Raw genomic sequence first — 14,116 nt, 5'->3', positions numbered from 1 at the left:
TGACGAGTTTCAGAAGAAAGTTCTTTGTTTCTGGCCATTTCGAGCCTGTCATCGAACTCACAAATGCCGATGCTCCAGATACTCAACTAGTCTAAAGGCCAGTTTTATTGCTTCTTTAAATCAGCACGACAGTTTTCAGCTGTGCTAACATAATTGCAAAAGGGTTTTCTAATGATCAATTAGGCCTTTAAGATTATAAACTTGGATTAGCTAACACAATGTGCCATTGGAACACCAGAGTGATGGTTGCTGATAAATCTCTGTACGCCTATGTAGATATTCCATTAAAAAATAAATAATAATAAATCAGCCGCTTCCAGCTACATTAGTCACTTACAACATTAAAATGTCTACACTATTTCTGATCAATTTGATGTTATTTTAGTGGACAAAAAAAGCACTTTCTTTCAAAAACAAGGACATTTCTAAGTGACCCCAAACTTTTGATAGGTAGTATATACAATATAAATAAATTGTAAACAAGCTCTTTCGCTTTAGGGTATTTTTTTCTTCTTCCAGGAATCCAGTTTTTGATTGGTTTTGTCTTTTGAGTCACATGTCGACATTTATTTAAAAAACAATTGCACACAAGAAAATACAAGACAAGGGGCGCATGCAGGTTGCTGACGCCTGCCAGATCTTACAATGCCTGGATAGGTATTTTACGCATCAGCTAACCCCATCATGTTAAAGCAATCTGGTACCCGACTGCACAGTCAATGATGTGGCACATAACGTCTGAGCAGGAGAACGTGACCAATGTGAGTTTAAAAGCCAAGTGAAAAGTGCATGTGCAGGAGAGGTAAACAAAAGAAAACTACTTGAGGGGCATGTAAGGGCAAGTTTCAAATATTTATAGAGCAAAACAAAAAATGACATCATGATTATTAAAACAGAGAAGCAAATAGTTGGGGATTTACACAAAGAAAAACATGATGGATCAGGGATAAAAATAAATTTGATCGATTACGGTCAAATCAACATTGACAGATCGGCAGACGATTATTGGGATGAGTCATTGTATGGAATATCCAGTAGATCTTTTTTCATTTTGTATTTGAAGGAGTTGAAATTGTTTCAGTTATTGAGGTGGTCCGAGAGACTGTTCCATAAAAACTGACTTCTGTAAGTGATGGACATCTTGCCCTAATCTGATACAGAAAAGGGGTGTTCAGATCAGTGGCAGTTCAAGGCGAAAATGATTAACCTGAATTTGAAAAGAAAGAGGGAAAAGGTTCAGTTTGAATTGGAATATAATTATAATGATCTTGTTTTTCCATTTAGGGACAACTTATTTGCTTTGAACCAGTTATCTACATTATTTAGTTCCAAAATAATTTTAGCGATACGTTTGACTTTTTTGATTCGAAAGAAAGTGATATGTTAGTGTCAGCAAATATCAACCCAACCCAGTAGTAATTGATGTTCTCTTGTGTATGTGGCTGTGGGGATGTTCTCTGCACCATGGTAACACTATGAATGCACAGCAACTTGCTTCTGTCAGAAGGAACACTAAGGAATAACCCTGACCAACAGGCTATCCCTCACTCCACTGCATTTTGATCTATTGTGGTGTGTATTTCCTGAGAAATATGGATAACATTTTCTTCCACTTCAAATTGCTGAGTGCAGACCTTCATCCTTTCTATAGCTGTTTCCAAGAAATGTGAACAAAAACATCAGAGCTCTGTCTCAGCCCTTCCTTCCCTTGTGGTGTCATCAGTCAGCGTCTGTCCAGACATATCATCGTGCAGCTCGACATATCAGTCATTGTGAGACATTAGTCTATGTGAGAATGAAAAATTAATGACAATGTATTAAACCAATAATGCTTTGACAATAACATGATCTATCATCAAATTTGTAAACTTTCTGGCAATAATTACTTTGCACTGCTATACCCATCAGTCTCAGGACTCATACCGTAACAATTTATTAAAACACCTGCTAGCTTCTCCACCCTACCCAAGACAGTTTCACTAAACCAGATTCAGTATATTTTCACTTCAGATGTAATTACATAACGTCTAAATCCAATACAAAAGCACACATAATCTGTAGTAATATGATACTCTGCCATCTGTTTATATACAGTAGAAATGACAGCTTTCTTTGAAAAAATGGCAATCTTACATTTAAGTCAGGGAGCACCACCCTTACAAGTTTATTTCATGTACAGCATTGCAGAGTCAAAACCCTTACACATATTTTAAAACATGTAAAGTGTGTGTGGAAGACAAGGTAAAAAGGCGGGCACCCCGGAGGTCGTGACCTTGCTACTCCAGCTATTTGAGCAGAGTATTGAGCATCCTGCAGACAAGCTGGGAAAACCAAGCTGTTGTGGCCAATGGGATACAAGAGGTACACCGGCACAGCAGAAACTAATCATAGGTCAAATAAAAGGTCCCTTTCAAACAAGGAAAATAAATGTGTAACTGTGTCATTTGTACATGTACACCCTTTTGGAGTTGCACTTACAGTGCCTTGCGAAAGTATTCGGCCCCCTTGAACTTTGCGACCTTTTGCCACATTTCAGGCTTCAAACAAAGATATAAAACTATTTTTTGTGAAGAATCAACAACAAGTGGGACACAATCATGAAGTGGAACAACATTTATTGGATATTTCAACCTTTCTTAACAAATCAAAAACTGAAAAATTGGGCGTGCAAAATTATTCAGCCCCCTTAAGTTAATACTTTGTAGCGCCACCTTTTGCTGCGATTACAGCTGTAAGTCGCTTGGGGTATGTCTCTATCAGTTTTGCACATCGAGAGACTGACATTTTTTCCCATTCCTCCTTGCAAAACAGCTCGAGCTCAGTGAGGTTGGATGGAGAGCATTTGTGAACAGCAGTTTTCAGTTCTTTCCACAGATTCTCGATTGGATTCAGGTCTGGACTTTGACTTGGCCATTCTAACACCTGGATATGTTTATTTTTGAACCATTCCATTGTAGATTTTGCTTTATGTTTTGGATCATTGTCTTGTTGGAAGACAAATCTCCATCCCTGTCTCAGGTCTTTTGCAGACTCTATCAGGTTTTCTTCCAGAATGGTCCTGTATTTGGCTCCATCCATCTTCCCATCAATTTAAACTATCTTCCCTGTCCCTGCTGAAGAAAAGCAGGCCCAAATCAGGATGCTGCCACCACCATGTTTGACAGTGGTGATGGTGTGTCCAGGGTGATGAGCTGTGTTGCTTTTATGCCAAACATAACGTTTTGCATTGTTGCCAAAAAGTTCAATTTTGGTTTCATCTGACCAGAGCACCTTCTTCCACATGTTTGGTGTGTCTCCCAGGTGGCTTGTGGCAAACTTTAAACTACACTTTTTATGGATATCTTTAAGAAATGGCTTTCTTCTTGCCACTCTTCCATAAAAGGCCAGATTTGTGCAATATACTTGTTTTGTTGTCCTATGGACAGAGTCTCCCACCTCAGCTGTAGATCTCTGCAGTTCATCCAGAGTGATCATGGGCCTCTTGGCTGCATCTCTGATCAGTCTTCTCCTTGTATGAGCTGAAAGTTTAGAGGGACAGCCAGGTCTTGGTAGATTTGCAGTGGTCTGATACTCCTTCCATTTCAATATTATCGCTTGCACAGTGCTCCTTGGGATGTTTAAAGCTTGGGAAATCTTTTTGTATCCAAATCCGGCTTTAAACTTCTTCACAACAGTATCTCGGACCTGCCTGGTGTGTTCCTTGTTCTTCATGATGCTCTCTGCGCTTTTAACGGACCTCTGAGACTATCACAGTGCAGGTGCATTTATACGGAGACTTGATTACACACAGGTGGATTGTATTTATCATCATTAGTCATTTAGGTCAACATTGGATCATTCAGAGATCCTCACTGATCTTCTGGAGAGAGTTTGCTGCACTGAAAGTAAAGGGGCTGAATAATTTTGCACGCCCAATTTTTCAGTTTTTGATTTGTTAAAAAAGTTTGAAATATCCAATAAATGTCGTTCCACTTCATGATTGTGTCCCACTTGTTGTTGATTCTTCACAAAAAAATATAGTTTTATATCTTTATGTTTGAAGCCTGAAATGTGGCAAAAGGTCGCAAAGTTCAAGGGGGCCGAATACTTTCGCAAGGCACTGTACCTCTAACTTGAAAAAAATACAGGTTTCACAGAGCTTTAAAAAAGTTTGCAAAACAACTTTCAGATAACTTTTTATTGAGAAATTAAGTATTTGGCAATATAAGAATGGTGAGAATGAACATCAAAATAAAATAATATCTTACAAGGAAAGTGAGGTCTAAAGTGTTCCACATTCTAGTACAGTAGCAGGTAACCAGTTAAGTACAATTCTTTCTTTGATTTTACACAGATTGGAATCAGTAAACAAGGTATGTTTATTCAGAGGCAATGCATAACTAAAAACTCTGGCTAAGATTCTTGCAGAAAATGTGGCCACAACATAAATATTTCATTATCTCCACAATAAGCCTCTCCTCTGCTGGTATACCAATGCTACCTTTCAGTGACAGCAGAGACTTGATGGAATAATGTTAAAGGAAGACTGAGGTTTATTGCTTTGCTGCCTAGAATGATTTCTGTCGCAACTGACATATCATAACCTGAACATTGGTGCTTTTCGGCGTGGACTGAAGAGTAAGCAAGAATATTCTCTCAGGCGAGAGTCTTCATACACAATTTTCTAGAAATAACATTAGCAGTGGCCATCGTGTACACACGGTGGTGAGAATACCAAAGGCATTGGTGAGGCATCAAACCTGAGAAGTGTGAAATCAATTGATTTGCTATCTCTTTAGCAACATCACACTATCTTAATTCAAAGTACATTTGAAGACATCACCACAACTACTACATGAAAGACTCCTTCCCGAGTGACTCAGACCAGTATAGAAGTATTAAGAGGTTATGACATTAGACTGACTGGCCTTTCATACATTAGAAATATTGACACCAGGTGAAAAGACAGCATTGGGTTGCAGGTGTTAGGAGAAGGGGGTCAGGGTTCAGACTGTCTCCAGAGCCTCGGTAGGGACACACCCACTGTATAGTCACACCAGGCATGTGACATTTTATCTAAGCTCCTATTGGGGAGAGTAAAAGGACATCTCTCTCTCATGGCTAGGGGGGCATAACATTTGCCAAAACATCTGCTTCAGTGGCTCATTGGTAGAGGTAGCTAGAAGAATAACACTTTGCCCAACTGAACACAAACCTCTAAATTGAAAGTCCACAACAGATTTTAAGTGTCGTACAGATATTTTTCCTCTAAATAACTATCCTTTGTTTTGTGAATCTCCCTTTCAGAGACAGAGAAGCTGGAGTGTAACAATACTATTTTTTGTCTTGATTCATTGTGGTTGGTCTCCCACATGGCTGATGCAATGCAAAGCAAGTCTATTGTTGTGCCAAAACAAAGAGTTTTGGCACAAGTTAATGAGTTAATTCCTGCCATGGTCTTAACATTTACTGTAGCAGCCATCAACATTAATTCAACAAAACAGTGGTGTAAATCATCCCAAAATAGCAGTGCAAAGACAACAGCCATTTTTACTAGTTTTTTAATCATGTAAACAAATCTTTTGCTGGAATATCATTTTTTAAACAAGTCAATCTATACAAAAGACAGGAGAAAGACAGTTCTCACATCATTTCAACCAAAATAATGTAATATGTTGACTTTCAATCAATGTGGAAAACTGATTGGAAAAAGTCATCAACGTAAGGGAATTTCTTATTTTTTTCACCCAACTTTTAACCTAAATCCAATGACATGGTGCCATTTTTTTGTTGATTTTACAACTCAACCAAATGTAAATCAAAACTACACGTTGAACTGACATCTGTGCCCAGTGGATTGTGTATAACAAGTGAGTTGTTTTCAACATTGCAAACTTTAGGCATGTGGTCAAGGGGGGTAGAACGCACTGTTAAAGCACTCAGAGTGGATGTGGCTGTCAGGATCTTCAAAGTCCTCTAATGGCTCACTGCCAGGGTCCTGTGTCAAGGGCTCTACATCCTCGTCTGAGGTGGAGGGGTGGGTGAGGATAATCCGAGGTATCTAGCAGGAAATTGCCCAGAAATTGAACATTAATGGGTGGGAAATAAAATGAGTTAGTTTGAAGGCATACTGACATTTCACAATTGTTGTGATGAGTCCACATCTGACTATCTGTTGTCTAAATGTACACCCCAATCCCAAATTAATGGAAAAGACACACTGAATAAAATGTGGAAAGTTGACGGTGTGTATCTTTTCGATTCATCTGGGGTTGAGTTATACTATAATAGGATCTAAACAACAGATGGTGTGAGACATGACCTAAACTTGATATTACACCACTTATGAGCTTAGAACACATCTGACAAACATTTGAAGTGAAGAATCCCGTTAAGGGCGTTTGATAGTGCTCATACTGTAAATGATGAATTATTCAACAAGAGTGTAAATCTAAGGGACACTGATGACTGACGAGATGCAAAGATTGCATCAGCATAGACACGGTGGAAAGATGTGTTGAGGTGGGTCTGGAAGGGTCTGGATTTTTTTTGTGCGTTTTATAAACGCATTTCATCCAATTCTACGTAATTTACATGATCGACTACATTAGCAGAATATTTTTTAATACCACACAAATGGCCAAATGCGGACTTCTACTGTGTGACTCACTATTCAGGTAGGATACAATTTCTTGTATTTATTATTATTGTATATCATTGTTATTATTAAAGGCCTACTTAATAACCTAAATCTAAAAAAGCAAAACGTGTTTTGTTTTATTCTGTTGGGACATTTTCTTAGGCCAAATGAAGTTTCAACTGTAATGTTGTGTTTGCCGCAATATAATATCCTGCTCGTATTTTCACTATGAACAACGGCTTGACTTACTTTTGATATTACCCGAATAAAGTTTAGAAACTTTTGTGAAGGTTTGGTATGGTATGGCTATTAGCCTATTATACTGCAGGCCTATGATATGAAGGCAGTGCACACTTGCCCTCCAACTGACTCCGACAGTTGAACTTGAGATGAGGAAGAAAGTTTGAGGACTACCAGAGTTATTCCTATAATCTAACAATATAATATTTTGATTAACAAATTAGCCTCCCTCTTCATGCCTATATCTGTATAGCCTATCTGACATGGATTAAGAAATGCATGTTGGTGTCGTTGCATATCTATCTCTCTCTCTGGGCTTCTCTTCCTTTATTTATATACACTACCGTTCAAAAGTTTGGGGTCACTTAGATATGGTCTTGTTTTAGACAGAAAAGCAAATTTTTTGTCCAATAAAATAACATCAAATTGATCAGAAATACAGTGTGGACATTGTTAATGTTGTATATGACTATTGTAGCTAGAAACGGACGGTTTTAATGGAATATCTACATAGTTATACAGAGGCCCATTATCAGCAACCAGGTTAATTGATCATTAGAAAACCATTTTGCAATTATGTTAGCACAGCTGAAAACGGTTGTGCTGATTAAAGAAGCAATACAATACAGTTGAGTATCTGGAGCATCAGCATTTGTGGGTTTAATATATATTATTTTTTAGATTAATATCATACAGTGGATGCCTAAGCCTATAGAAAAAAATAAAAAAATGTTCTTAACTGACTTGCCTAGTTAAATAAAGGTAAAAAAAACATGTTTATGTATGTAATGTCTTGATGCATTTAGTGCTCAAATCTCTGACAGCTGAACCATGAGGTGGACAATTATTGTTTTAGGAATGTAAAAACAAACAAAAATGTCAGGGAAAGGACATACCTAGTCAGTTGCACAACTGAATGCGTCTTCCACATTTAACCCAACCCCTCCGAATCAGAGAGGGGGTGCTTTAATCAACTTCCACGTCATCAGCGCCCAGGGAGCAGTTATTATTGGGGGTTAACTGACTTGCTCAAGGTCAGAATGGCCACAATTGAAACAAGGAATAGTCTTTCTGTAATTTGTTTAAAGGCTGTTTTTAAGGACATGGCTTATTTGGACAATATGACTTGTTTATTGATGGCGGCGTAGGTGTACTCCCTAATGGGTTACACACCTGATGCATATGCATGACTGGTCTGGCACCAAATTCTCCTATCTGACATCCTGATATATACTGTATATAGTATGCTACAAATAAACTTTCACTTGTTCCAATATATCAAGATAAGCTACTTTGAAAAACAGTGCTGCTCACTCAGAATAGCTCAAACGTTGTTGAGAATTGACAGATTCGTAGTCATTTGCTTTCCAAACAGTAGGTCTGTTTTTCTCGCTATTGTATTTTGAAATGTGTGAAGGGCAAACTGACAGCCATACAAATAGAATCCATAGATGGCAGTTCCCATTCAAGTCAAGACTGGCAGCTATTGCTAGTGTACCCATCAGTTTAACAGTCAGTGCCAGGGTTAGAGGTTCCAAAATCATTGTATGGATTGTGTCTATGGCCACAATGCAACAAGCTGTTCTACATTTAGCGCCCAAATTGTGGCCTTCCCGCCTGTAAGTGTTTGTGATAAAACTTAATCCACAGCAATTTTTTTAGAAGCTATTGATCCTTTGTAGCTGAATTACACTCTCTGGTGTAGTATTTTTGTTTTCTTAATGACTGTTCAGACAGGAGTTTTGAGGAAAATATTTTTTTGACACATTTTGGCAAGATCATTTACATTTATAAGGGGGTGCCACAGCACCCCCAGCACCCCTACTTCCCACAGCTATGTGCATCAGAAAGTCTTGTGAGGCTATATATATATATATCATAATCTGTCCTGCCTTTGTCTCCTTCCCATTAACTGGACTGGTTGTTAAAGACTTGACCAGGTGAAAACCAGCCTAATGATGAGCTTCCACTAGCTGGCTTTCACCTTGTCAGTTTTTCAGACTAGTGCAAATAAAGGAGAGGGGGTGAGGAAAGGACATATTTTTTTGACCCCTGAGAAGATCCTTTTGCTTACCGTCATGGTATTTTTCACCACTTGAAGTGCATTGCTTTTAAACGAGTCCTCCGGTTCTCCTTTTAAGAAGGACCAATTAAGATCGCTCTGCAGATCAGACTGAAAAGAAACAAAGACACAAACAATAATGAAAACCATAACCTAGCTGGAGAGAATATTCAGAGAACACAAGACAGTATAATAATGGAGTCGTTTTAAAAGGACATCTTGTGGACTTTCTGATACCTGTGAAATATCCAACCTAAAATGATTGTTCTGCCTCACCTTTATTTTGTCAACACAATTATAGTTAGAGCCATTAGTGGTCAACTCCACTCACCCCTCCATTGCCGTTACAGATTCCAGCCGCAATCCTTTTGGTCAGGTCACAATCCACAGAGGGCTCCGAACCTGGCTGCTTGGCCTTGGGTCGCTGGCGTCCATCCTCCAGGTCAACAAGCTGCCAGCTCATGAGAATGTCCGTCTCCGCGGTGACGGCAACAGTGCTTTCCTGCTGGGCCCGGCAGGCATGGAGGCGCGGGATAGTCCTCTCCCTCATGACTTTCATCTTGATGCAGCTCCCAGCATTCCTCAGGACAGTGACAGCCTCATGGTGGCTGACCTGCTGCATGTCCAGGCCATTGACCTGGATGGACAAGTGACAAATGATCCGGTTGGATGCCAACAAAAATAGAAGCAGGGGTCAAGGGTCAAGGGTGGGTAATAGAAGCTATCGCATCAAAATGTGCATTCACTGAAAATAAAACAGGTATATTTATGGGCCCACAATTCATATTCACATTTGGTCTACTTTGATATTTCATTTCTGGTGCCAATGAAAGGTCAATTCTTTGACCAATATCAATATCACTCATATATTGATATCTACTCTCTAGATATAGATATTTTTGTATACTTGCTTTAAGAGCAAGATATTGTTTGTTCTACAAACCAGCATAACTTTGTTGTAACAGTAGCCTATACAGTGAGGGAAAAAAGTATTTGATCCCCTGCTGATTTTATACGTTTGCCCACTGACAAAGAAATGATCAGTCTATAATTTTAATGGTAGGTTTATTTGAACAGTGAGAGACAGAATAACAGCAAAAAAATCCAGGAAAAAGCATGTCAAAAATGTTATAAATTGGTTAGCATTTTATTGAGGGAAATAAGTATTTGACACCTCTGCAAAACATGACTTAGTACTTGGTGGCAAAACCCTTGTTGGCAATCACAGAAGTCAGACGTTTCTTGTAGTTGGTCACCAGGTTTGCACACATCTCAGGAGGGATTTTGTCCCACTCCTCTTTGCAGATCTTTTCCAAGTCATTAAGGTTTCGAGGCTGGAGTTTGTCAACTCGAACCTTCGGCTCCCTCTACAGATTTTCTATGGGATTAAGGTCTGGAGACCGGCTAGGCCACTCCAGGACCTTAACGTGCTTCTTCTTGAGCCAATCCTTTGTTACATTGGCCGTGTGTTTTGGGTCATTGTCATGCTGGAATACCCATCCACGACCCATTTTCAATGCTCTGGCTGAGGGAATGAGGTTCTCATCCAAGATTTGAAGGTACCTGGCCCCGTCCATCGTCCCTTTGATGCGGTGAAGTTGTCCTGTCCCCTTAGCAGAAAAACACCCCCAAAGCATAATGTTTCCACCTCCATTTGTGACCGGTTGAGATGGTATTCTTGGGTTCAAAGGCAGCATTCCTCCTCCAAAAAAGGTGAGTTGAGTTGATGTTGGTCTTGTAGCCCATTCCAGCCTTGTGTAGGTCTACAATCTTGTCCCTGACATCCTTGGAGAGCTCTTTGGTCTTGGCCATGGTGGAGAGTTTGGAATCTGATCGATTGATTGCTTCTGTGGACAGGTGTCTTTTATACAGGTAACAAACTGAGATTAGGAGCACTCCCTTTAAGAGTGTGCTCCTAATCTCAGCTTGTTACCTGTATAAAAGACACATGGGAGCCAGAAATCTTTCTGATTGAGAGGGTGTCAAATACTTATTTCTCTCATTAAAATGCAAATCAATTTATAACATTTTTGACATGCGTTTTTCTGGATTTTTGTTGTATTCTGTCTCTCACTGTTCAAATATACCTACCATTAAAATTATAGACTGAATTTCTTTGTCAGTGATCAAATACTTTTTTCCCCTCACTGTACATGCAGAAAAAGAGGCTGTCTAACACTGCAGCCAACAGTTTGTGTCCATCTAATGGCGCCCTCCGCTGGCTAGGAGGTGAAATGCAATTGCCTCTTTTACTAAGCCTGGTATGGAGGGGATGTGGGCTGGTGATTTATCATATGGTGGTCAAAAGACCTACATGTAAATAATCAGAACGGCTAAAACTACAGGGACTATAAACATGGCAGGATGTTTGGGTCCAACCTCCAGTACTCTGTCTCCAATGTGGACCCCCGCCTTTTCTGATGGCCCTCCTTTCGACACTCTGGAAATAAAGATGCCCTGAAAAAGGAAAATATACACTAGTAGAAGTACAACAACTGGCATTTAAATAGTGAACATGATCAAAGGACATTTTTTAATCAACTGTGGTTTCACTGCGCCTCCAATAATCTGAATCTGGATTTGTCTGCATCTCTCATGCTTCTTAAATAAGTCAGCTGAGAACTACCACTGAAATGTAATATCAACTACTTAAGTAACTATTCTGCTATATTACTGCTGACTAACATTTCTGCCATTAATAAATGCCACTCCACAGATATTATTATTAGCTATGGTTATAATGCAGGAGTTGGTGCTTCGATTGGAGTTGCAGCAGTGCCGCATCAAGTCTGACAGGACTGCTGCTCCTGCGATAAGGCTGACCTCATCACGCTCCTTGTAAGGCAGAGAGCCCTTCCCTCCTGCAATGCTGATTCCCAGACTGCCCCTCTGGCCGCAAACTTTGATCTGTAGCTAAGTGGGGAAAAACACAATTAGTGTACAAATGAGCCTGTATCTCAACAGAGCGACCTATAGAAAGAACTTGGCCTGCATACAAAATTAAAAATGATGGTACACCTCCACCACAAAGCATCTATACCATGGGACTTGCATTTTAGCACTAATAGGAACTGAAGTTTGAAAAACAAATGGAATACATTATATCATAGGGCGTGCAGATTTACTCTTAAGGGCACTTTGGAGATGACCGAGTCGTGTGACGAGGTCCTGTCGGCAGCCCCAGCTTGGACCTGTTTCCCGGAGCTAGCAAACTTTTCAGTGCTATGTGGGGGGGACTGGGGACTGGGCCCTGCTTGCTGAGCTCTGCATCGCTGCAGTTTCCTGTCCTCCTGGACGTCTCCTCTGTCATGCCTGAACCTCCTGGGCATCCCCTCTCCCTCAGAGAAATGGACAGAACCATCCTGGGAGAAGGGAGGGAGAGAAGGAAGAGCGAGAGAAAGGAACAAGTTCCAATCTGTAGCTTTCAGCAGCTTAAGTACAACCTTTTGATCTTGACCTCTGGAGACAGAAAACAATATACCCAATAAGTGGGACGTCAACAAGGTGAGACCTCAAAATCTAAAGAAAATTGAATCAAATCAAAGACAACAATGAGACAGATAAGGTCAACGGAAGAGTATGCTCACGTCTTCAAGCTGTTCCTCCTCGATCTGCTCAGCATCCTTCTCTGGACTGGAGCAGCGTCCCCTCACGCTGTCATTGACGGGGAACAGGTTGAGGCCCCCATGCAGGAGCTCCTTGGAGGCTCCCACCCAGCGCAGGCCAGAGATGGGCCAGTTGTGGCTACTGCTGCGACTGGAGGATGTGTTAGCCTGAGCATTTCTACACCCCTGGAGAGTCAGAAAATATCATGCATAGCTAAACATGTTATGATTAGTCTACAATGATTGTGGATCAGAACTCATTTTGTTTATTGAGATTACACTTAAGACAAATAAATCTACTTTAAAATTGTGTCATTTAGTTTTAAACTGAAATAATGCACAGTTTTAGACTAGTGTACTCACAGTAACACAATAAACATTTGTATATACCAGTCAGCTTACAACCTGCCTTTATTTTTCTTTTAAGTTCATAAGCAGGAATGTACACTATATACACAAAAGCATGTGGACACCACTTCAAATTAGTGGATTCAGCTGTTTCAGCCAACAACCGTTGCTGACAGGTGTATAAAATTGAGCACAAAGCCATGCAATCTCCATAGACAAACATTGGCATTAGAATGGCCTTACTGAAGAGCTCAGTGACTTTCAACGTGGCACTGTAATAGGATGCCAGTTTATCAAATTTCTGACCTGGTAGAGCTGCCACAGTCAACTGTAAGTACTGTTATTGTGAAGTGGAAACGTCTAGGAGCAACAACAGCTCAGCCAAGAAGTGGTAGTCCACAGAATGGGACCACCAAATGCTGAAGCATGTAGCGCATAAAAATTGTGTCCTCAGTTGCAACACACACTAAGTTCCAAACTGCCTCTGGAAGCAACGTCAGCAAAATAACTGTTTGTCAGGTGTTTCATGAAATGAGTTTCCATGGCCAAGCAGCCGCACACAAACCCAAGATCGCCATGCGCAATGCCAAGTGTCGGCTGGAGTGGTGTAAAGCTCACCGCCATTGGACTCTGGAGCAGTGGAAATGCATTCTCTGGAGTGATGAATCATGCTTGAATCCGGGTTTGGCGGATGCCAGGAGAACGCTACCTGCCCCAATGCATAGTGCCAACTGTAAAGTTTGGTGGAGGAGGAATAATGGTTCGGGCTTGGCGCTTTTGTTACAGTGAAGGGAAATCTTAACGCTACAGCATACAATGACATTCTAGACAATTCTGTGCTTCCAATTTTGTGGCAACAGTTTGAGGAAGGCCCTTTCCTGTTTCAGCATGACAATGCCCCTGAACACAAAGTGAGGTCCATATAGAAATGTTTTGTTGAGATCGGTGTGGAAGAACTTGACTTGCCTGCATAGAGCCCTGACCTCAACCCCATGAATTGGAACGCCGAATGCGAGCCAGGCCTAATCGTCCAATATCCGTGCCCAACCTCACGAATGCTCATGGCTGAATGGAAGCAAGTCCCCGCAGCAATGTTCCAACAACTAGTGGAAAGCCTTCCCAGAAGAGTGGAGGCTGTTAAGGCAGCAAAGGGGGACCAACTCCATATTAATGCCCATGATTTTAGAGTGAGATGTTCAACGAGCATGTTTGTACATACTTTTGGTCATGTAGTGTATGTGA

General features: G+C 40.5%; 1 protein-coding gene across 1 annotated transcript; it reads right to left on the bottom strand.

Annotated features, from left to right (window-relative positions):
- Positions 1-4,168: 4,168 nt before the first annotated feature.
- LOC135511379 (membrane-associated guanylate kinase, WW and PDZ domain-containing protein 3) lies at positions 4,169-13,498 on the bottom strand. Its single transcript, XM_064932912.1, has 8 exons — positions 13,493-13,498; positions 12,509-12,712; positions 12,047-12,283; positions 11,745-11,834; positions 11,301-11,378; positions 9,253-9,558; positions 8,934-9,032; positions 4,169-6,040 (listed from the first exon to the last, which is right to left on the bottom strand). The coding sequence occupies exons 1-8, from the start codon at positions 13,496-13,498 to the stop codon at positions 5,888-5,890; spliced, it is 1,173 nt and encodes a 390-aa protein (XP_064788984.1). The 3' UTR covers positions 4,169-5,887.
- Positions 13,499-14,116: the final 618 nt, after the last annotated feature.

This window comes from Oncorhynchus masou, chromosome 24, assembly GCF_036934945.1.
Source record: "Oncorhynchus masou masou isolate Uvic2021 chromosome 24, UVic_Omas_1.1, whole genome shotgun sequence".
Taxonomy (NCBI): Eukaryota; Metazoa; Chordata; class Actinopteri; order Salmoniformes; family Salmonidae; genus Oncorhynchus; species Oncorhynchus masou.
This window is presented reverse-complemented; position numbering and strand designations above follow the sequence as displayed.